Consider the following 22,430-nt stretch of genomic DNA (forward strand, 5'->3'; position numbering starts at 1 on the left):
ATTTTTCCTAGCAAGCGATGGGAAGGGAAGAAAGAGTAGAGAACCCTGGCAAGTTCCAGGGAAGGCAGAAGGGTCTGGTAGGGCGATTCTCAAGCACAGTGACTTTTTCCTCCAAGGGGACATCTAGAAATGTCCGTAGACACTTTTTTTTTTCATGGCTGGGGTGGGGCTGTACTAGAGTTCACGATGCAGCTATAATCCTGTAATGCATGCGATAGCCCCCTACAACAAAGAATTATCTTGCCTAAAATGTCAGTAGTACCAAGATTGAAAAGCGCTGGTCTGTTGACTGGAGTCCACCAAACTAGGCCACCAGATTCCACCTGATGTGCCACTAGCTACACCTGGAGGATGCGGTGACCTCCATGACCCAGGTCCCCATATACTTCATACACTGATATCTCCAATCACATTTTCTGAAATATCGGACAGTAGTTAACGGTCAAGTGAGTGTGCGGATTCTGTAGGCCATTTGGAAGTTCAGAGGATAGAATTATGAGTTCTTTCTTCTGTAGGATGAGGTACGTGTAGGCCTGGCCTCAGTAAGGCACCATGGCATTAGGGTGGCTGACTATCCCAGTTTGCCTAGGACCTGAAGGGTTTTCCAGGGCATGGGACTTTGAGTGCTACACCTAGGAAAGCCCTTGGTAAGCCAGGATAATTGGTCACTCAACATGGTGATTTCATCAAGTAGAAACTTGGCACTATTATATGCTGGCTTTGGGAAGCTACTTGCAGAATGTTCTTTCTCCTTCTCTCAGAGGAGCTAAGAGAACAACAGAGATCTTTTGATAAGGAGCTTTTACCTTATTTACTTTTTGGGAAGGCAAAAGGGGCCCTTGCTTCAGTGACCCTGTGGGCAATAAAAGTTATTTGTGGGCATGGAATAAAGGGAACCAAGAATATAAGGAACCCACCATGTCCGGTGCTCTCCTTAGCTTGTATCTCCCCTAATGCTCAAAATATTTCTTTTTGGGAGACTGATTACCTAAGGGGGATAATTTAAGTATTTTTGAACCTTGATGATCCAAGGGGCAGAGCCTCGGTGTTCTCAAATAAAGATGCTTTTCGGCAAGAGGCCCAGACTCACACCATAAGTGGCCAGCTGCCCCTCTGTACCCTCCTTTTTTATGCCTGAAGGACCTTTGATTTTCCTGACTTGGCATTCTGTGCGAGGGGCTGCTTCCCACAGCTGCCATTCAGAGAGCAGCTCAAGTGAGCATTCTCCTCCATATGTTTTTCCCCCCATAATGAGCCTAGCTAGTTTGTAGGCCATGGCATAAGTGGTTTTCATTTTCCAACTGGTGACCCCAAATGCCTTTGAAGTTGGAACACACAAAGAACTCTGGAATTCTCTGCCTCATTTGTACTCATAGTTTGTATCTGGAAAAGCCCAGCAAGTACCCACAGGAAGGAAGGTATGTGGGAGTATGGGAGCCACATGGATTGGCTAAGTAGGAAGAGTCAAGCCCTATAATTAAGAAAGAAAGAAGAGGTGTTGTGACACTGGGGTATTGTTGCCCTAGAAGTTCTGTTCTTCTGTACTCCCCCTGAATATATGGCTCCTTGATCTGGTGCAGCAGCTGTCTGCTGGCGGAGCCGCTGAAGACTGCTATTTAGCACCTGCTCTCTTGAAATAATGTCAATGAATAGTACCCTCACTCTGCTTGCCTGTTTGTCTCCAGCACTAGGCACTAGCAATACGAAGACAAATAAGAGATGTCCCTGAACTAAAGGCATTTAGTTTTAATAGAAGAGACACAAGAGTAAAGCAGCAAGTAAAATATGAGGTGATAACATTTACATGTCTTCCCAGAAGAAGGGCATAAAATCGGGCTCCTTAGAGAGATATTTGAATTGAATCTTAATTGCCAAGATCTCTCTTCTTGTTCTCTAAATGTTCCTCTTTTATTGCATTCTGTTCTTATTTCATGATACAGTGTCTTTTCGTTTTTCATTGATGTATCTAGAGATACTATTCATTGGTTTTGAAGGTTTCTTCTTTCTGTATACCTTCTGTTCCCTCTCAATGGTTTTGGCCTTTCATATTAGATATTTTTCTTAAATGTTTGGTAATCTTTAGCTGCCTTTTCATATATTTTTTTAAGATTTTATTTATTCATGAGAGACACACAGAGAGAGGCAGAGACACAGGCAGAGGGAGAAGCAGGCTCCATGCAGGGAGCCCAACGTGGGACTCGATCCCGGGTCTCCAGGATCACGCCCTGGGCTACAGGTGGTGCTAAACCGCTGAGCCACCGGGGCTGCCCTACCTTTTCATATTTTAAAGGGAGGCATTGAAAAGCTAGTTGGAAGTTCTGTGCCAACGGTGGTCTTTACTGTAGGGTGATCTGACTGGTGTGTCCTTAGGGAAGCCCTGATATCAGTATTTCTAGGTCTTTTATCTTGGATAGTCAGATTCCCCAGACAAGGCTCTCCTGACCTCCTGCCTCGTCTGTGACCTGCCTAGTCTGTGAAGGTGCCAGGGCCATCACAACATTCAGTATAGCATTTTCAGTTGATCTTCCTATTCTAAGTTCAGTACCCCCTATCCTCAGCTGAGCCTGGTGTCCCAATCCATAGGCCTTCTATAAGAGAATATGCCTCTAGTTCTCCACAATGGAGGGGGAGGGGTGGGATCTGGGAATCTAACAATTCTTAGGCTTTCAGTAGTTTCTCTTGTTTTAGCTCCACCTTCATCCCACTGCCACCACCAGTTCCTCTTGGGGCTTCTGTGATGTAAGGCTGGTTGCTTCTTGCCTCTGCCTACTTTTGGTTTAGGGTTTGGTAGATAATTTACTACTTGCCTCCCTGCTTTTTAGGTGCTGCTTTCATTCTTTTTGTTTTCCTCAGTTTATATCTAAATAATAATAATAATAATAATAATAATAAAAAATTCTTTTCTATTATTTTAGTCTGGCTTGGGGAGAGAGCAGAGCAGAGCTAATGGCATGAATTAAGATTTCATTTTTTTGAAGTAAAGTGAATTCTCTTTGTAGAACTAAGAATTTCAACTTCTGGATTTTTTCCCTAGTTTATATTTGCCTCACTATATGTATATATTTCTCCAGGTCCTATTTTGACTTCTCTATTTCTCCCAATTGTTTTGGCATCACTTATTCAAGCTTTGGCCTCTGGATACCTCAGTTTTTCCTTGAGTTGAAGGATACTAGCTATACTTCTTCCGTATTTCCACAGAGGAGAGACCTGGTGTCATCAAGTCATTTGGGCAACCACATTGATTTTAAAACTACCAACTATGTACATGACACATTTCCCAACTGTGGAGAAGAGAACACAGAAGAGGTGCTTACCCTTAGGAATTCATAGTTTTATTTAGATGAGGTAGTGTAACTCTTTTAAAGAAAGTTCTTTAGTGGAAAGGAGCAATACAAATCACAAATCACTAATTTTTATTACTTCATTGTTGTCTTCCGGGTATTATTCCTTTGAGTCCTTTTTTATCTCATATTCATTCTTAGTGTTTCTTCTTTATCCATCATGCATCCTCATGAAATGGAAAATCACTTTTTAAAAACTCATTCATTTTTATAACTGTTCATTCAAGCTTTTGAATCCACATTCAGATAAAAAGAAAAAAAGTAGTCTCCTGAATACCCTTCTTCAGTCTGGATAACAGATGACTCTTCTTCACTTCTTAGTCAACCTGGAATCTGGAGGACTGTTTGAATTACTTAGAAGGGTTTTTAATGGTACCAGGTATTAAATATCACTTCTCCTCTGTAGAGAATATACAGAGTTGATCTTATACTTACAGGAAATAATGTCAGGTTGAAAATAACGTGAAGCTGATTTAAAACATTCTGTATCCAAAATGAGACATCTAAACTCTAATGTACTTTGACTTTGTCAATGTCCCAGTATTCTTTATTCTTTCCACTACCTCTCGCTGATTCTAAGGCATTAGTACATCCATAAGGTCCCTCTAACCCAGGGTTTCTCAACCTTGGTACCATGGACATTTTGGGTAGACAGCTTTATTATGGGGTCTTGTGCACTGGCTGTTTAGCAGTCTCCCTGGCCTCTACCCACAGGATGCCAGAGCAAGCTCCCAAGTTGTAACCATTAAAATCCTAAGGGATTTAAGGGATCTCTAAGGGATCCCTGGGTGGCTCAGTGAATAGAGCCTGCCTTCAGCCCAGGGCATGATCCTGGAGTCCCGGGATCCAGTCCCGCGCCGGGCTCCCTGTGTGGAGCCTGCTTCTCCCTCTACCTGTGTCTCTGCCTCTCTCAATCTCTATGTGTGTCTCTCATGAATGAATGAGTGAATGAATGAATGAATAAATAAATAAATAAATAATAAATATCTTAAAAAAAACAAAGGTCTCTAGATTAGCCCCCAGTTGGGACCACCACTCTAACACAAAGCCATTGATAAAACCAGTTCCTCTTTTCAAACTAGTCTTGGTTAAACCTAACCTTTCCTACCAACTAACCCGGCTCTGGTCTATTTAGAGGAAGACACTGGTGCCTAGTAGCTCAGAATGTGGACTTTATGGTCTGACAAACCTGAGTTTGAATCCTGATTCTGCCATTTACTAGTTGCGTGACCTTGGGTGAGATAGTTTAATCCCTTTGAGCCTCGGCTTCCCCATCTTTAAAAGTAGAGATAATGACATGTCTCATAGAGTTGATGTGAGGGTTCAATGAGGCGACACACATAAAGCCTCTGACACACAGCACATACTAAGTAAGCGATAGAAATTATTATCAATATTATGCCCCTCCTCCCCTCTGTTATTCAGTCTGCAACCCAACCCCACATACATGCATCCCACACTCTCTTTCTCCCTCTTAAAGAGATTGCACAGCATCAAAATATCGGCACTCTTACACTTCAGCTTGCTTAGTTGTAATCAGCATTTTTAATTCCCAGATAGAAGCTAGAGACTCCCTGTGTGGAAACAGAGCTCCAGCAGGGAAGAGCAGGCACCGTGTGGCTGGAAGTATGCTTGGGAGGAAATATACACAAGTTCTAGGCTTCTTTGTTAAGAAAAGAGATTGGACTCCCCAACAGTGGCTTTGGTGGGAAACTTGAAAATTGCATTTCTCTCCTTTAACATTTCTTCCTTCCTGTGGCAACTCTGGTTTCACCTGATGTGGGTTTTATTCCTTCTTAGGCTCTTACCTGAATTGTTGGCTGGATTAACAGTCTTCATAGGGTTGTTTTCTAGATCATAGGGTTGCTGTATTTGTGTGTATAGCACTTGGCACAAAGCCAAGCATATACTACGTGCTCAAGAAATGAAAGCTGCTGCTGTCGTTGTAGTGAGTTCAATGTACCTGAAGCAGACAGACGGGATCCCTAGAATGCTAGGCCAGCACAAAGAGCTTTTGGAGCCTTTCTTCTTCCCCATTTTATATCTGAAAGGTCTGAAAAGATTGGCTATTCTGCAGGCTGTGCTGGCCTCCCCAGGGTTCCTACCCTGCTTGGGAAGGGCTTTGTTCTTGAGATCCAAGTGGTGAGGGGGTTTCTTGTGTCTTTGGTGTTGTGTGATGGCAAAGTGATAGAAATTACTTAGCCGATATGAAAGAGGAATGATTATAGGTGTTAATAAATAGAAGTAAATAATACGTGACGGAAGACATGAAGCCATTTTAATAAGACTTATTGGCTCAGTTCAAATGCTGCTTTCCTGTGCTTTGGGTGGTCTTTAATATACAATGTTTGCTGAACCAAACACTTAAGAATTTTTCCCTTAAGGGCATGAGGATATTGCTTCATGTGGGACAGGTCCCTGAATCTGTTAGTCTGTAAAGCAGAGAATTGACCCCATTGGCTTGACCTCTGGGGGCGGGGGTGGGGGATGTCTTGCAGGTCATGAAGACATATCACATGTACAATGCCGACAGCATCAGTGCTCAGAGCAAGCTAAAGGAGGCAGAGAAGCAGGAGGAGAAGCAAATCGGAAAATCGGTAAAGCAGGAAGACCGGCAGACCCCACGCTCCCCTGACTCCTCATCCAATGTCCGCATTGAAGAGAAGCACGTCCGAAGAAGCTCGGTGAAGAAGATTGAGAAGATGAAGGAGAAGGTGTGTATGTTTCAGCATCTGTGGGGGCTGGGGAGGAGCACTCTGGGAGTCAGGGCTAATAGAAGTTTTCCAGTAGGGGCTGTGAAGAGAAGGACAAAGAAACTCTGGTTTCCTTAGTGCCTAATGGTCAAACGTGAGTCTTTGCCATCTGCCCTGGAAGAAATTCTAGGTACTGGAGGAACATGGGCATGGAGGCTCCAAGTTTTTCACCTGTAGCAGATCCACAAGAAACATTAGAAACCTTTCTCATACCTGGCAGAGGGACTGCAGACCTAGGGTTTGGCTTCAGGTGCCCTGTATCCTGGGGCAGATGTAGTGATGCCTTCTTCCGGGTCCGGTACAAGGATGGAGAATGGTGTTAGTAGTTACAATCAAAGTGGGACGTGCATCTAAAGTAGGGAGCCTCATTAACCTTTCCTGAATTGATCTACATTATGCCCTTGAATCTCATTAAACAGAATTAGAACCCAATTTAAGGCAGACGCGCATAGGGAGTAGCAGTACAATTGTGGTTCTCGAATGTACTGTACTTTCATCTTTTAGAGAACAGTCTCCCCTTTAAAAAAAGTAGAATTGAACTTTTGTTCCCTTTTCAGCGCCAAGCCAAGTACACAGAGAATAAGTTGAAGGCCATTAAAGCCCGGAATGAGTACTTACTGGCTCTGGAGGCAACCAATGCGTCTGTCTTCAAGTACTACATCCACGACCTGTCTGACCTTATTGATGTAAGTGCTTAAAGCTGGGGGCTCAAGGGCATCTTCTTCCTGGTTTTGGAGAATTGTCCGGATGTTCCCTAGTCTGTTGCTCAGGCATCTTCAAGCATTTTTAGAAGAATTATGAAGATAGTAGCTGTGGTCCATTAGGGGCTTGCCATGTTTCAGATACCAGGTGAAGCCCTTTATACTTTATCTTATTCAGTTCTTACTAGGATCCTGAGAGGAAGGCACTCGTCCATTTTTAGAGTTTAAAATTCAGAGTTTATTTGATTTATTTTTTTTTAAGATTTTATTTATTTATTCATGAGAGACACACAGAGAGAGAGAGGCAGAGACATAGGCAGAGGGAGAAGCAGGCTCTTGCATGGACCTGATGCAGGACTCGATCCCAGGACCACAGGATCACGACCTTAGCCGAAGGCAGATGCTCAACCACTGAGCCACCCAGGCGTCCCTAAAATTCAGAGTCTAGATGACTCATCCAGAATCAGCTAATAAGTGACAGAGCCAAGATTTATCCCTGGGGCTGATTATTAAACCCATGCTCATAACTGTAGTGCACGTCTCTCCCAGGAAATATTTCCTTAGATCAGCCACTTGCATGTAGGAGTGAGTGGCAAGAGCTAAAGGGCTAAAATGCCATACCTCATATTTAGATAGTTAATATCTCTTGGTATTATTTCATTTGACTATCACATCACCCTGTGGATCAGTGTTACTATCTCCAATTTGAAGATTAGGAATCTAGGCTCAAGGTTACCTGCCCTCAGTTACACTGCAAATGAGGGCCCTGGTCAGTAGGAAGCTGGATGCCCTTGACGTAGGGCCCATGCCTTCTGACATATGGCCCAAAGATGATGAGAAAAGCAGATGAGTAGACACCTGTGTTTTGCATGGCTTAGACACAAGGAATATGCTTTTTGTCTTTGACCTTGGGGGTCAGCCTTGCAATCTCTCTCACCTGCAGACTCCCAGCCGGTCCATTGCCTGAGCCAGCCTGGACTATAGCTGCAAGAGTACGCTCTTCCCTCCAGTCTTCAAAGTGGGGGGCCTGGAGTCAGCTGACTTTGTGTCAGCAGCCACCCTCTGGGGCTTCGGGCGGACCTGAGCTGGTATCCTCTCTGAGGCCTGCTATTTGCCTCTAGCTGTTAGCGGGCAGCCACTGGACTTTCCTGGCCAGACCTTGCCCCCTTGCCCAACTTAGTTTCTCAGTGAATGAACCTACCACGCTTCACACATGAGTATTTGGTGTGTGGTCTAAGATTCAGGTCATATGGGGCTTATCACTGAACTGTTTTGCTCACTTTGCTCCCCTCTCCCCCACTTCTTTCTGGCAAACAGAAAAATTGGACTAAATCATTGGTACTGAAATCTGACTCCACATGCTTGGGGAACATTTCTAAAATAGTTCCTTGAGCCAGGGATTTTTGATTCAATAGATGTCAGCCTCTTCATGCCCCGGGTATCATTGCCTTACTGGGTAAGTGGAGCCCTGATGCCTGTTCAGGCACCACTTTGTTCTCCTTGCTTGTTGATGCCAATCTGAACACTGTCCTTCAGTGGAGGTCAGAGCCCTACACAGGATCCTTTCTCCTCGTGAGGGGAATGGTTCTTTGCTACTGGGAGAGACACCTGTTCTCAGCACAAGGAAGAGAATCAGTTCTTTCTATGTTCCATTTCTGCTACTTATCTCACATTTGTTGAAAAAGAAAATTAGGCCATGCAGTCCATTACACCTCTTCCTCTGGTTTGTCCTTTCCTTTCTTGCCCCCAGGGTAACTTCCTCACCCCTTTCACCAAAATGCCGATCTGGGAGTGGGGTGAGAGAGAGACCTTGGCAATTCATAGACCCTCCATCAGATGTGAGTAGGTATTTTAAAATGTCTAAGAAACAAGCTATTTTGCTACTTATTCTCACTTTAAAGAAGAAGAATAAGAAAGGTATGTTAAGAGCCTGTCTTCATGGGATGTGGTATGAAGTCTCATGAAAAAGCAGCCTGCCAGCCTCCTTAACACTCGGGGTGTGGGTGTAGGCTACTGTGAGCAAGTCTGGGTTGGCACCATTCCAGGCCACTCAGTAAGTTGCTTTTGTTTTGTTTGTTGTTTGTTTTGTTTTTATTTTTTCTAAGGTGAGGACAGATTCATTACTCTTTTTTTTGTTTTTTTAAGCTGGTAACATTATTCGGCTAAGTAAATATTTATTTGGAATGAGGCTATGTGCTTAGCATCAAGGGTACAAAAGGTATAAAATAATTTTTGCCCTAGAGGTATTCATAGACATTGTATGATATTTTCTATGTAATTGGCTAATTGCAGCGTTAAAGGTAAGCCCAAGGGGCCCCAGGACAGTGTTCTTCAAACTATAGGTCATGATCCATCAGGGGGGAGTCATGAAATCACTTTTATGGGTTTGACTTATTTTTTTTAATGAAGGGATTAGAATAGAATAGGAAAGAAAATAAAATATGTGAGTACATCATACTAGTAAGATTAAATTTTATTTTGTGAATTTGTTATGTTAGGGGTGTGTGTGTGTGTGTGTGTGTGTGTGTGTGTGTGTGTGTATGACAAGATGTATTTCTTACTGTGAGTTAGAAGTCAAAAAAAGTTTGAGTCCCTGCACTAAGAACAGAGGAATGTCTCTTAGTCTCTGTAAACTCCATGAGGGCAGGAACCAAGTCCTCTCTTTACCTTAATACATAAACTGGGGCACCTGGCTGGCTCAGTCAGAAGACATACGACTCTTGATCTCAGGGTTATGAATTCAAGTCCCATGTTGGGTGTAGAGATAACTTAAATATATATATTTTTTAAACTTTATATATTGGGATGCCTGGGTGGCTCAGTAGTTGAGTGTCTGCCTTTAGCTCAGGGCGTGACCCTGGAGTCCCAGGATCGAGTCCCACATCAGACTCCCTGCATGGAGCCTGCTTCTCCTCCTGCCTATGCCTCTGCCTCTTTCTCTCTGTGTCTCTCATGAATAAATAAATAAAATCTTTAAAAAAACTTTATATATTAAGATACTCTTTTTTTAAAAAACATGCACAGTGCTTAATACATAGCTGAGCACATAGTATAATTCATTGAAGGAAGAAAGGAATAGAAGGAGGAGGAAGAACGTGATTTCGTAAGGCAAGATTTTTTCCCCCTTTTTATGCCTTTTAATACAACCTGCAGATATAATTTATATACACTGCTTGAACTTAAGTGTTAATAGTTTCAAGAGTTTTGATAAATTCCAGCACCCTGGTAACCTACATGTCCATCAAAATAGAGAACATTTCCGTTACCTCAAAAAGTTCCTCTATTTTCTTCCCACTCAGTCCCTTACCCCAAGGCAACCACTGTTCTGATTTCTTTCAACATAAATTAGTTTTGCCTATTGTAGAACTTCGTAAAGATGGGATTTTATAGTATATACTTTTCATACCTGGCCCCCTTTTTATCCAGCATGATGTTTTTGAGCATCGCCACTGCTCGTCTGTGTATCAGTAGTTTTCTAAATGACCCAGGCAATAAAAATGGCCCAAAGAACACTTTGGCAGCAAACCAATCGGTAGGGCGGGAGTGGGGAGCCTGGGTACCTTGGCTTTCTGATCTTGACAGTATCCAGAACTTGCTTTATGACGTAGGATGAGTCTTGTGCCAGTCTGTCGCCATCCATGTTACATGCACCATGCTGCCTCCTTCCTCCTGGTGCAGAAGCGCAATGTGTGCTAAGGGCATTGAGGATAAGTCAAAGGAAGTTATTTTTATCGACACCAGTGCACGGACACAAGGACTACCCTTTGACTTCATTTTATAAGATAATAAGATTTCAACTTAGACTGTAGAAACCCACACGAAGCATCTAACACACACCAGAGAAACCTTGACTTCAGGCCAAAAAGACATTCTGAGCTGACTTGATGGAGTCTAAGAACTGTAGGCTCATTGGAATGTGGCTTTCCTCCCCCGTACTCCTGTGGCTTTCCCAACCCAGGAGCAGATGGATGAATGAAGAACAGGGCATTGTGCTCATGCATAGCTGGAGGTTTGTGAAGGCTACATACATGGGTAGAGAGAGTCTGTGACACCTTGTGCACCCAAGTTGGACATGAGGGAACTCAGCCTTCTTCACAGGAAATTTTATAAAGGGCATTTATTTTTCTCTTCTGTGTGAACTAGAAGTGGATATTATGAAATACCCTTTTTTTTTCTAGGCCTTCTCTAGAGTCTCTTCATGAGGACGTGAACCAGTAAAGGGTTAATGAGCTGTCAACTCAAGTCATCACACATCTGGATGGGCTATCATTAAATTCTTATAAAAATTTGATTTCCCCTGAGAGAGTTTTCATCAAACATTTATATAACCCAGAAATGGCCAGGGGAGCTCAGCGTGGCCACAGAACTCATCAGAAGCCACCAAAAGCATACTTTGTCCCCATTGTGAGGAAAATAATGTGCTGCCTCTACTCACTGGGATTCTCTTGGGAACAGAGATGAAATATTCAAATCTCGTTTACCTAACCTTGCCAGAAATTGCTTCTTTGCTAAGGCCTCAGTTTCTGGCTGTCGCACTCACAGAGATTTGTGGATAGCCACGGCTCTGTAAAACCAATTCCAAGTCTCCCTGGTTGGCTGGAGGCAGAGAGGAGCCAGACGGCACATTGTGAGGCAGACCCCCACTCACTGGCACAGAGAAGCTACAGAACAATTGTATCAGTGAGGCAGCCAGCAGCTGGAGAAAGCTCCCTGCTTTCCATAGGCCATACAGACTGAGCGATATAAGGGGCTTCCAGTGGCCATGTCTACCCACATGACTTAGATTGGTATTCAGCCTAAATGGGTTATTTCCTAAGAGGCTAAAATCAATTGATGTGTATTAAATGCCTACTATGAGCAAGGCTTCTTGGTGAGGGATACAAAGGAGGAATGACACTGGCCAGGCCCTCTTTGAGGCTTGTCTTCTACTTGGGGTGATAGGAAATGGCAAATCTCAGAGTGAGGCAGTGTGTTTGCTGTCACATGAGGGCTGGTGTGCTTTGGCCCTGAGTAGAGGCCAAGGTTAATAGATGCCAAGGTTGCAGGGCTGGCTGGCTTCCCAGAGGCTGGGAATTAGGTTTGGATTTTGAAGATTGGGTCCATTTCCACCAAGTGAGAAGAGTGGAAAATATGTCAAGAAGGGAGAATGCTGGGGTAAGGGCAGAGGTCAGTGGATTTGGGGATCTTGGTGGTTGATGTCGAAGTATCTGCATGATGCCAAACATATGTAAATACATTGCCTTTTTTCAGCCTCACTATGATCTGTGAGACTGCTGTTGTTCCCCTTGGAGGCCAAGGGGAGTTAAATTCCTTGCTTGTGGTCGTGCAGCTGATTTGAAGCCTGAGGCCTGCTGTTTTCCCATTGTCTATCCTAAGCAGGATCATGTCATTGGTTAGAGCAGAAGAGGCTGAGGAATGGAATAGAGGGGAGATGATGTGGATGGTCAGACTGCAAGGCAGATTATAATTTGTTCTGGCTGTTGACTTTGCTTAACTTCACGGAGCCTCAACTTTCTAGTCTGAGAAAGTAAGATAATACCAACCTCACTAGAGTTATTATGAGGATTCAGATGCAGAATGTCCATAAAGCACTTAGTGCACATCAGGTATACAGTACACACACTTAGTAAAGTCGAGGTGTTTTTAAATTTCCAAAATGAGGAAGGTGGACTTCACTTTAGAAAAAACTAAGCTGGGGCACCTGGGTGGCTCAATCGGTGAAGGTAAAGTATCTGCCTTTGTCTCAGGTCATGATCTCGGGGTCCTGGGATCTTGCCCCATGTCTGCTCTCTGCCCAGCAGGGAGTCTGCTTCTCTCTCTCCCTCTGCTCCTCCCCCCTGCTCATAGTCTTGCTCAATTTCCCTCTCTCTCAAATGAATAACTTTAAAAAAAATCTTAAAAAAAGAAAGAGAGGAAAAAACTGAAAGCTTTTGTAAGTTCTTTAGCTGGCAAGTGGCATAACAAAAGCCATTTCTGAAGACAGTGAAGCAGACAGCACTGGTGTAGAAAAGGGTATGAATCAGGGTAGAGGTAGAGAGAATGAAGAGGAAAGTGGAGTCACCAAAAATAGGTAAAGATGATGAGAGGCACCCCGCCCCCCCCCCCCTAATTCTCTTCTGCACTCAAAAGCTCCCTACTTGCTCAGCCCTATAGGCCATGTTACTTCTGTTCACAGATTCACAGGCATCCAGTTTCATCATCAGCATCTGCATAGAACTAGTCAGGAAGGTTTGCAGGTTCAAGGGCAGCCTGGCTAGACCAGCAGTGTCTTTCGGAGGAGAAATGGCCCCTGCACATGAGTCTCCCAATCAGCTGCTTTTGTCTTGCTTCCATTTGCTCTTCCATCCCAACTGAATTTAATGTCTTTCCATCCTCTGCCCCTAGTTCAGCTGTAACTGCTGTTCTTGAGCTGCAGCCAGGCACCTGCCAGAGCTTGTTGGCATTGACCCAGAGCCCAGCCCAACAGGCGCTGTGTCACTGAGCTTCTTGTGGGATGCTGGGAGGAAAAGCACACGTCACATGCTTTTTCTTCCCCAATCATGGCTGCTCCCAACGTGAACATAATGAGGGGAAGGGCTGGGGAAGTTAATTTGATGCCTGCCTATAGACTGAAACAGTAGTCAGGCAGATGGTCTTACTCTATGCATGGATTCTTCTCTGATGTTTCTTCTCAGGTTCTGGATCTCAAAGCTGCTTAAGCAATAGAAGGGATAATGGATGACAAAGGAATTTGAGTCTCAGGATCCTTTGGGAGAGATGGGGAATATTATAAGATTTTAGAGTGCCATTGCTGAAGACGGCCTTGGGGATTATAATTAGTCCATGTATTTTCATGCTTTTTCTCTAGCAGAATTCTTTCTTCAAACCAGACCTTACATAGAATCCCAATGTATTAAGTAGACAAAAGAGCAGAGCTGATTTGGTTGAACCAGAGAGAAGGGCTCCCAAGTCCTACTGGTTGCTTCCTTTTACCCCCTTCTCAAGAGCAGCCTGAGCAGTGGCATTGAACTGTACAGCTCTGATCCACAGCTTGTAGACCACTGACCTGGCCAGATCTGTTCATTTGACAGCTGAGGATATAGGTTCAGGGTTGGGGAGTGGCTTTTCCAAGGTTGCTTGATTTCCTGTTCAGTGCTTTTTTTTATACTCTTGCCTCTCTCATACACCCCCCCCTCCCCAGTTTGCTTTAGAAAGTCAGGATCCTTGACATGATCTGAGTTTTCCCAGTAAGACTGACACTTAGAAATGTTTGGTCTTATAAATGCTGTTTCTGTCGGGGAGGAGCTTTAGTGCAGAAATCCAAGTCTGGAGCGAAGGCTGTCCTCGAATGTCAGGAACTGGTGGGGGTGACAATGGACGACAGAGTCTGATCCCCATTCTCTTCTCCCACTGAAGTTCAGTGTTTGTGTAAACCAGCTGCTCTTGCGACACTTGTGCACTGTGAGCCTGGAATGGTGAAATGGCCTGGTTTGGTTCATAGGTAGTGACTTGACCACAGTGACCTTCAGGGAGTGGCAGGCTGTATTTTCATGGTTGTATTTTGTTAAAATGGTATCCACAGAGAAACCCCTGAAGTGGAAGAGGGTTCCCTTGAACCCTTAGCTCTTCTCATGTTTACGGAATACCCCTGGGCAGCACATGATGAAATAATGTCCTGTTCTGTTGAGTCCTCTTCCTTTCAACCAGCCCATAGCCCTCTGAGGTGTGTCTACCGTTGAACTGGGAATGGAAACCAGAAATTTCACCTGAATCTTGGAAGTCAGAATGTCAGCCTTGTTCCGGCTGCACAGCCAGTCCTGCTGACATGGTCCGAGCTGCCCTGGGGGCCACACTCCCTTTCTGCCCAGCTGTGAGATTGTCCATGGTTTGCTCACATGCCTTCTCCATCCCACAGCAGTGTTGTGACTTGGGCTACCATGCTAGCCTGAACCGGGCGCTACGTACCTTCCTCTCTGCTGAATTGAATCTGGAGCAGTCAAAGCACGAGGGTCTGGATGCCATCGAGAATGCTGTCGAGAATCTGGATGCCACCAGTGACAAGCAGCGCCTCATGGAGATGTACAACAATGTCTTCTGCCCACCTATGAAGTTTGAATTCCAGCCCCACATGGGGGACATGGTGAGGCCTCCTTCCCATCAGCACACCCCCTCCAGGGCTTGAGCTCACTTGTGTCTGGATTCACTACACTAAGGCCATGTTATTCTGGGGAGAGGAAGGCCTGGGGTTGGCTTACTTTCAGCTGAGTGAGGAGTATTCCACTCATTTGGCAAAGAGCTACTGAGCGGCTGCTGGGCTTAACTGTAGAAGGTGGGGATTAGGGCCCTCTGGGAGCTTCCAGTCTGGGGAGTTGAGAGAGGGTTCCAGATATGCATAGAGTGGGGCCCCCAGAGAGTCCAGCAGGATCAGAGGAGGTGGAAAACAATAGGTGTATAAAAACTAACAGTTCAGTATGGGAAGGGGGAAGGATTTGGAGGAGGCCTCCAAATGGTGAGTCTGGAAGAAGAGCTGAGATGCAACCAGATACTCAAGGCTTTTGATGGGGAGGGAGAGCCAAGTGGGCAGAAGTGATGTGATCTTATGTCACTTGGCAGAGATCTGAAGGATCTTATTCTCTTGAGTTTAGAAGATTACAATAAGGGGTATAGCTTTGCTGGCGTATTGAACAAAAAAGAATGGGCACCTACAGATAAGACAGGAGCTAAGATGTCATCCCAGAGGCCTGATGCTGTCTGCCCAGGCTAGGGAACAAGAACATGGGGGCCCTGTTTTGAATGTTGAACCTCTAAGACTAAAACAAGAAGGATCTGAACAAAGTGAGAGTAACAAGAAGCTCTTTGGGTTTCATTGCTCTGAATATTTGGTTCCACTTGGAGTGGCTGTGCATGCGAATCAGAGTGACCCTGATTCCTGCCAGTAGGAGCTAGCCTTTAACCTTCAGATGAAATTGGGAGGAGAATGTATAGGCTTACATAATAGAAATAGATGGATCTTCAGGTGTGGTTGGATTTAGGAGTGGGGATTTATCAAGACTCGGGTTTTTGGTTTTTTGCTTTTTTTTTTTTTCCTCTCTCTCTGCTTCACATCTTGTATCTTGGCTCTATTCTCAAGTAGGCTCTTATCCCATAAGGGCAAGGTGACTATATTTCCAGCCTGATTTCTTATAGGTCCAAATCCAATGGAAGGAGTATCTGCTTCCCTTCTAGAAGCCCCCACAAAATTCTCATTGTGTCTTCTTCGTTCTGACTGGCTGCTATGTTTAGCACTGAGCTAGTTATTGTGGCTGGGTGTCTGCAGTTGGCTGGTTGGTTTAAGCCTAAGTCATAAGCCTAACCCATCCCAGGGTTGTGGAGAGCCTCATCCAAAATACACCACTTGGATTGTGGGGTAGGAGGTTCTGCCAAGGACAGTCAGGCCAAAGTCACCGGAGAAGGAGGAAGGGATGCTAGGTGGCTGAAAAATAACTATGTCCTCTCAACAAGGGAATGGTGTTTTCATTAGGATTAGTATCTAGATGTTTTTTAGAAAAAAACCCTATTCTAGAATGACAACTATTACAGTCTAACTAGAGGATTTGCTGTCATCAATAAGCCATAACAGAGAGTGGGACATATCTATCCTAAAGACAAGAACGTGGAGATGATTTCTTTCCTCTCCTCAGGGAAAACCAAACCATGTATAGTTTGTTTCCATTTCTGTGACTAAGGAAATGTCAGTGTCTGAACAGATGGGGAAGTGAAATGGCAGCGTGTGCAGTTGGGGGGAATGTCACCGAGCCCCAGGAAGCCCCATTCCTCACCTGCCCTGGCTTCTGGTCCAACTTGTCTTCCAGTCCCCTTCTCCAGCTGCCACTGACATTCCTTCCCAAGAATCAGTGGAACTTGAGGACCAGCTGAGCAGAGTGATACATTTTCTGGTGTTGACTGAGTTGCCCTCTGAGCCAAACAGCTTGTCTCCATAAAGGGAGAATCCAAATGCTGGGTGCTTAGGCCCCCTCGTAGCCCTGTCAGTGCCTTAGTTTCATACTGTGGAGCACAGCTGGAATGTATTACCTTGCACCCCGGTAGAGGACCTCTGCCAAAGCTTGAAGCACAGCCCCGCTGCTTCTTAAAGGCACAGGCGTGGAGGTCATTTTTCCCTCTCTGAGACCTCCCTGCTAGGTCTGGGTTACTTTAACATCAATAGTTCACTCTTCTGTCTGGGTCCTCCCTTTGTGTGATACAGCTGATCAGTGGCTGAGCCAGGCAGGGGCTGGGGTCGGCCCTAGATCTTGCAAAGGTTCTGCATTCTGGCCTAGCCTTCCTAGGGGTCAAAAATAAAAAGATGAGAAGGCGAGTTTTTCTTGGTCCTTGCAGCCAGTCTGTCCCCACGAGTGTGGGCTGTCTGTAGACCGTGGAGGCAACAAGAGGGAGCTGCCTGGAAGTCCTTGGACGAGGGCCAAGGTTCGGGTAGCATTTTGACCGGAAGCCCTGAAATTGGCCAAGACCCCACACTGCCTGGTGTTCTGGGGTGCTCAGCACATGAGTTGATGCCAAACACTCTCAGATGTACTAGGAGGAGGTGCTTGGCTCTACTCTTGGTGCCCCCAGAGGCTTGTGGGGCTCTGGATGCCTGACCAGTGACATCAGGCAGCCAGAGAGTTTCAGTCTTGGCTCTAACCCATCCTGGCCACTGAGCTTTCTCCATTGTGTCTGCTTATCCAAGAGCCAGAGTGAAGTCAGCTCTCTTCAGATCTGAGAGCTGGCTCAGGCCAGCCCCTCAGCTGGGGGGAGGAGGTCAAGTCAGTTTGGAGCTTAAAAGCCAATGGAGGGAAAGGTCAAGTCCCAGCCCCCTCCATTTGAAGAGAGGTTTTGTCTTCTAAGCAAGAGAACAGTCTGTGGGCATGTGAATGTGCCCACTCATTGCTGAGGAAGAAGGGGGCCAGTTCTATCCAGATGTCTCTCTTCAGACAAGAGGCTAAGGGACACATGGTGGCAAGGTGACAGGAGCTGCCTCCATGTGGGTCCTGCTTCCTAATCTGCCAGCCTTCTGTTCCTCATCTGTCATCCTGGGGACTAGGATAGATTTTTGTTCATTTGTTTTCTCAGGACGTAGAATGTTTTGATAATTTTATTAATTTTAGTGGGTGACCTCGTGCCCATGCCATAGCCATGCTGCCACCCGGAGACAGTAGCTCAACCATCTTTGCATGGAGGCTGAAGCCTATTGACAGTGGTCCTTCGGGGAGGGGCAGACGCCTTTCCCATACAGATCTGGTGTAAGCCTGGGGCAAAAGGATGGCTCTTTGAAAGTGCCAGGTGCCACCAGATTCTGTGCCCTCCGGGGCCTTCTAGCACAGCCTGTGGACTCATTCCTGGCTTTACTTTCTCTCGTTGAGTCAGAGCTCTCATGCATGGCCCAGATTTATAAACACATGCTGGCTGCCAACAGCGGCAGGCTAGCCTCCTGACCCACTTCTCTCCTGGTTTCACTCTGGTGCGTGCATGAAGGGGGATGAAGGAGGGGCTGGAGAGGTGGCCACTCGGACTTCTAGCAGGAAATCCTCACTGCCAAAGCATTGTGTGTGTAAAGTCGGGGCTGCCCAAGGCACCTTTCTCTGGCCTAACACCAGCTTCCACAGAGCTGCAGACCCTGCCAAGCACCAGCCTCGGGATCGGCCCCAAGTGGAGAGACCTGGTCTTTCCACACAGGTCCCACTCCTTGTTCCCTCTTTGTGCTGGTGAGTCCTGGAAGAAGTTCACACAATTTGCCTTTGGATTTTTATTTTCACACAGAAACTGTGAGGCTGACAACTTGAACACGAGTACTTTTATTAGTAGTAATGGGACTCTGGAACCGCCAGAAGAACCGTGTCCTCTTCCTGACCTGGTGTTGCTTTCTTTTGGCAGGCTTCCCAGCTCTGTGCCCAGCAGCCTGTCCAGAGTGAGCTGGTACAGAGATGCCAGCAACTGCAGTCTCGCCTATCCACCCTGAAGATTGAGAACGAAGAGGTGAGTTTCCTGCTTAGGAGACTTGGAGCGACCCTCCGTGTTTCCCTGTTCAACCTCTTTCTTGCTGCCCATCTGGGAGCAGGTGGAAGGAGCATGCAGAGAATGTCCGGGCTGCTGCAAATATTTCCTAGCCAAATGTAGCCTTGGATTTTCCCCCTCTTCTACATCCTGCCCTTGAACTCCAGGAAGTTGCTCTTGCATTGCCAAAGGTTGAACTCTATTTTGAGCTTTTGCAAAATGCTTTTTTTCCTCCCTCTACACATTTAATCAAAATGGCACTTGGCAGCTGTGTGAACAATATTGTGTCTCTGAAACCACCCCCTCATGCCTGGTTTTTTCCAGCATTTTCAAACAAACAGAGGCCTTTGACTTTGACACTTAAAACATCTCCATCCTCTTAGAAAATGAAGACTTTCTTCTGGGCCTGGTGTGCTTGCTTTCAACAACTAGTTCAAAAGGGCAGCATGATTAATTATCCAACTTCTTTCTTTTGTGCTCACATGACTTCTTACCTGGCATCTCAATCGGTCTTACATTTCCCAGGAAGATCAGGAAGGCCTGGGGGTGAGTCACTTAGTTTGTGAATGGGGAAACAAGTCCCCTGATTTGTTGAAGCGCAGATTGTGGGGCATTATGGGATGAGGCCCATCTCACATTTTAACAAGCTCTTTGCATCATGAGGTCAGTTTGGATTTGTTTTACTCTCTTAGCACTTCGATTATGGGCAAGAGCTAATATTAAACTTAAAAAGTAGACATTAAATAAAAGAGCTGGGTCAAATAAATAGCATGAAGAGGGGTGGTTTTTAGGTCCTCGCTGGACAGTGGCACTGTAACACAGAGTCCAGGTGATGGTTGTCACTCACCAGGCACCAGCCAACTGGCAGCAGAGCCCTGCCTTCAGCAGCAGCTCCTCCGTTCCCCTCCAGCCACTCCTCTCCCACATCTCCAGGCTTCTCCGGTACCTGCTCCTCTGCAGCCCACTCCTCACACATTATGTTGGCCCTTGTCGTCGCAGGTAAAGAAAACAATGGAAGCCACTCTGCAGACCATCCAGGACATTGTGACCGTTGAGGATTTTGATGTGTCTGACTGCTTCCAGTACAGCAACTCTATGGAATCTGTCAAGTCCACGGTCTCAGAAACCTTCATGAGCAAGCCCAGCATCGCTAAGAGGAGAGCCAACCAGCAAGAGACAGAGCAGTTCTATTTCACGGTGAGGGGGGTTCAGTGGCTCTTGAGGAGTACTTGCAGCATACAGGGACACTTGGAACCCAGAGTCCTTGTCAAGTGTTGCAAGGTCAGTCTTTGAATATCTTAATTTGGATATTCAGAGACCATTCCTCAACCTAAATTAAGACACAGATATCTCCGAGTTATATATGTCTAAAGGGACCCCCAAGAGAAAGATGCTCTCAAGAACACTACTAGGAAGATAGTCTTTTCTTTATTTTTTTTTTTTTCTTCCCATGGAAGACTTTTAGAATTCTAACCACTAGTAGGCTTCTGTTGAAAGAATTCCTTCTCCATGGGAGTCATAAAAGGAGATCTTCATTTCTTGGTTCTTGGGAGATACATCCAAATATTCTGGCTAACGCATGTCTTATTTTTAAACTCCATAATCTCTTCTAGGTGAGGCGATGACAGTATTTTATAATTTTTGTTGATGGGAAATTACCTTTTGTAATTATAACTAAAATTCAAGAGGACAGGTAATAATGCAGCATCATTGGTTTGCAGAGAATTTCCAAATACTGTATTCCCCCACTTCTGTTAGACAAATGGACCCGATTTTCTTTCAAGTTGTGTTAACAGTCCTGTGAAAGGTTGCTGGCTGGTCTTTGGTGCTGCTTTTTAATAATTAAGTTATTTTGAGCTTGCCAAGTAGGATTCATTGCCGGGACTAAAATTTATTTTCTCATCTTCTGACAACGAAGAAAGGAAAAATTAAATTTGCAGATGTGAGATGAAATATAGCTAGTGAATATGCATACTGATTCTGAATGAGAGGGATTAACTTGTTTTTCAGTCAAGAAACACAGTCTGCATGCAATAAATTGAATTTTTCCTCCAACTAGAATAATTTGTTTAATTCTTCTTTGAACATTGCCCTTTCTCCATTAAGAACTCTAGTGATTTGCTATCTTTTCTAAAAAATGAAATCTGTTTTTTAACTTAAACTAAGAATTCTTTGGATTTATTTTTTGATCCTGGAGAAGACTGTTGAAAAGGAGTGACTTAACAGTATTATTCTTTTAAAATAACTTTTTTCTTGTTATAGGAATCAAAACATGCATATGTTATAAATTTAGAAACAAAAAGGAAGAAAATAATCATTCATAATTGCACTACCTTGAGATGACAATGTTAGGGTGTATTCCCTTTCTTGTTTTTTTCCTCTGCATACACAAACATCTATGTGAATATAAGTATTTATACTTTATGTCAAAAAGTGGAATGTTGCTGTGCACATTGTTTTATAATCTGCTTTCATTTAACAAGTGATTAATATTTTTCCAATTCATCATTTCATCATAATATCCTTTAAATATATTCATGAGTAAAATGCTAAAACCTAAAATAACAGAATGATATTTTGGCCCATTCATCCAGTTTTGTAAAATATTTTGTTGTTAGTGCTCAATAAGTGCTAAAAATGTATTATCACCACAATCATTATTAACTTATTCATTAATCATTGTTGAGTTCCTCATCGATAATTTATCGAGAATCTTCTATGTGCCAGACACTGTGCTAAACCCAGGAATGCCAAGGGTGTGGAGGAAAGAGGGGGAATGATGGCATTAGACATGCGAAAGGAAAACTTTCATTTTCACTTTGTATGTTTCTAAATACTTACAATAGATTGATTTTTGCAATCAAAAAAAAGAAATATAAAAAATGTTCAATGCATACATGCACACGTGTGTGAACGGTAGCCAGGGTGGATGGAGTTGGGGAAACATCACGCACAAAGTGACTTTTGTGCTTGATCTTGAGGGATAGGTGAATGAGGCAGTGACTCAAGAGGGGAATGGCATTCCTGGAGGAAAGAGCAGTCTGTGCAAAGCATAAAGACATTTTGAAGCCTGGGCTAGACAGTATGAGAACTTCTTGTCTATCACAAGGGCTGTCTCACCACCCCAAGCTTCCTTATCTCAGAAGGTTGTTGAACACTCTCGAGGCTTTTAATAATAGGATTGTTTGGCTGGTCTGTCTGCAGTACTTAGATATAACACTACTTAATGACCCAATCTCATTACATTGCAGAAGATTTCCATTTTTTTTATGGAATAAGAAATTTTGACTTAAAAATCTGTATTTAAGACTGTCAGAATTACTTTTTGGCTTTCAGTGAAGCTATGACATGTGTATTCAAGGTTGACCTTTTGTAAGAGCAGGGACGACCACATACAAACTGGTGACCTCTCAAATCCTGCCACCCTTTCACCCCTAGCCCACTTCCCATCATTTGTGGCCAGAGAGTGCTACTTATCAAAATTGTATGCAAATTTCTGCAACTAACAGGAACATTTTTTTGTCTGGGCTTCTGTAGTAATGGATGTATTGTGACTGGTGCTTGGAATGCATCAAATAATTCATTTCATGATAAAAGGGCTTTGGGGGGGTGGTGAAATGGACATTTTA

General features: G+C 44.4%; 1 protein-coding gene across 12 annotated transcripts in view; it reads left to right on the top strand.

Moving 5' to 3' along the window:
- The window catches only part of SRGAP2 (SLIT-ROBO Rho GTPase activating protein 2), a 235,254-nt gene that overhangs the window by 158,676 nt on the left and 54,148 nt on the right, over positions 1-22,430 (top strand). For 10 of the 12 annotated variants that reach the window (XM_025421058.3, XM_025421060.3, XM_035711065.2 and 7 more), the window contains exons 6-10: positions 5,840-6,055; positions 6,652-6,780; positions 14,690-14,914; positions 18,682-18,783; positions 19,801-19,998. In XM_025421058.3, the coding sequence (XP_025276843.1) occupies positions 5,840-6,055; positions 6,652-6,780; positions 14,690-14,914; positions 18,682-18,783; positions 19,801-19,998 (870 nt within the window). The remainder of the gene's footprint in view (positions 1-5,839; positions 6,056-6,651; positions 6,781-14,689; positions 14,915-18,681; positions 18,784-19,800; positions 19,999-22,430) is intronic. The other 2 variants (XM_025421059.3, XM_025421061.3) reach the window with 1 other exon arrangement.

This window comes from Canis lupus, chromosome 38 (assembly GCF_003254725.2).
Source record: "Canis lupus dingo isolate Sandy chromosome 38, ASM325472v2, whole genome shotgun sequence".
Taxonomy (NCBI): Eukaryota; Metazoa; Chordata; class Mammalia; order Carnivora; family Canidae; genus Canis; species Canis lupus.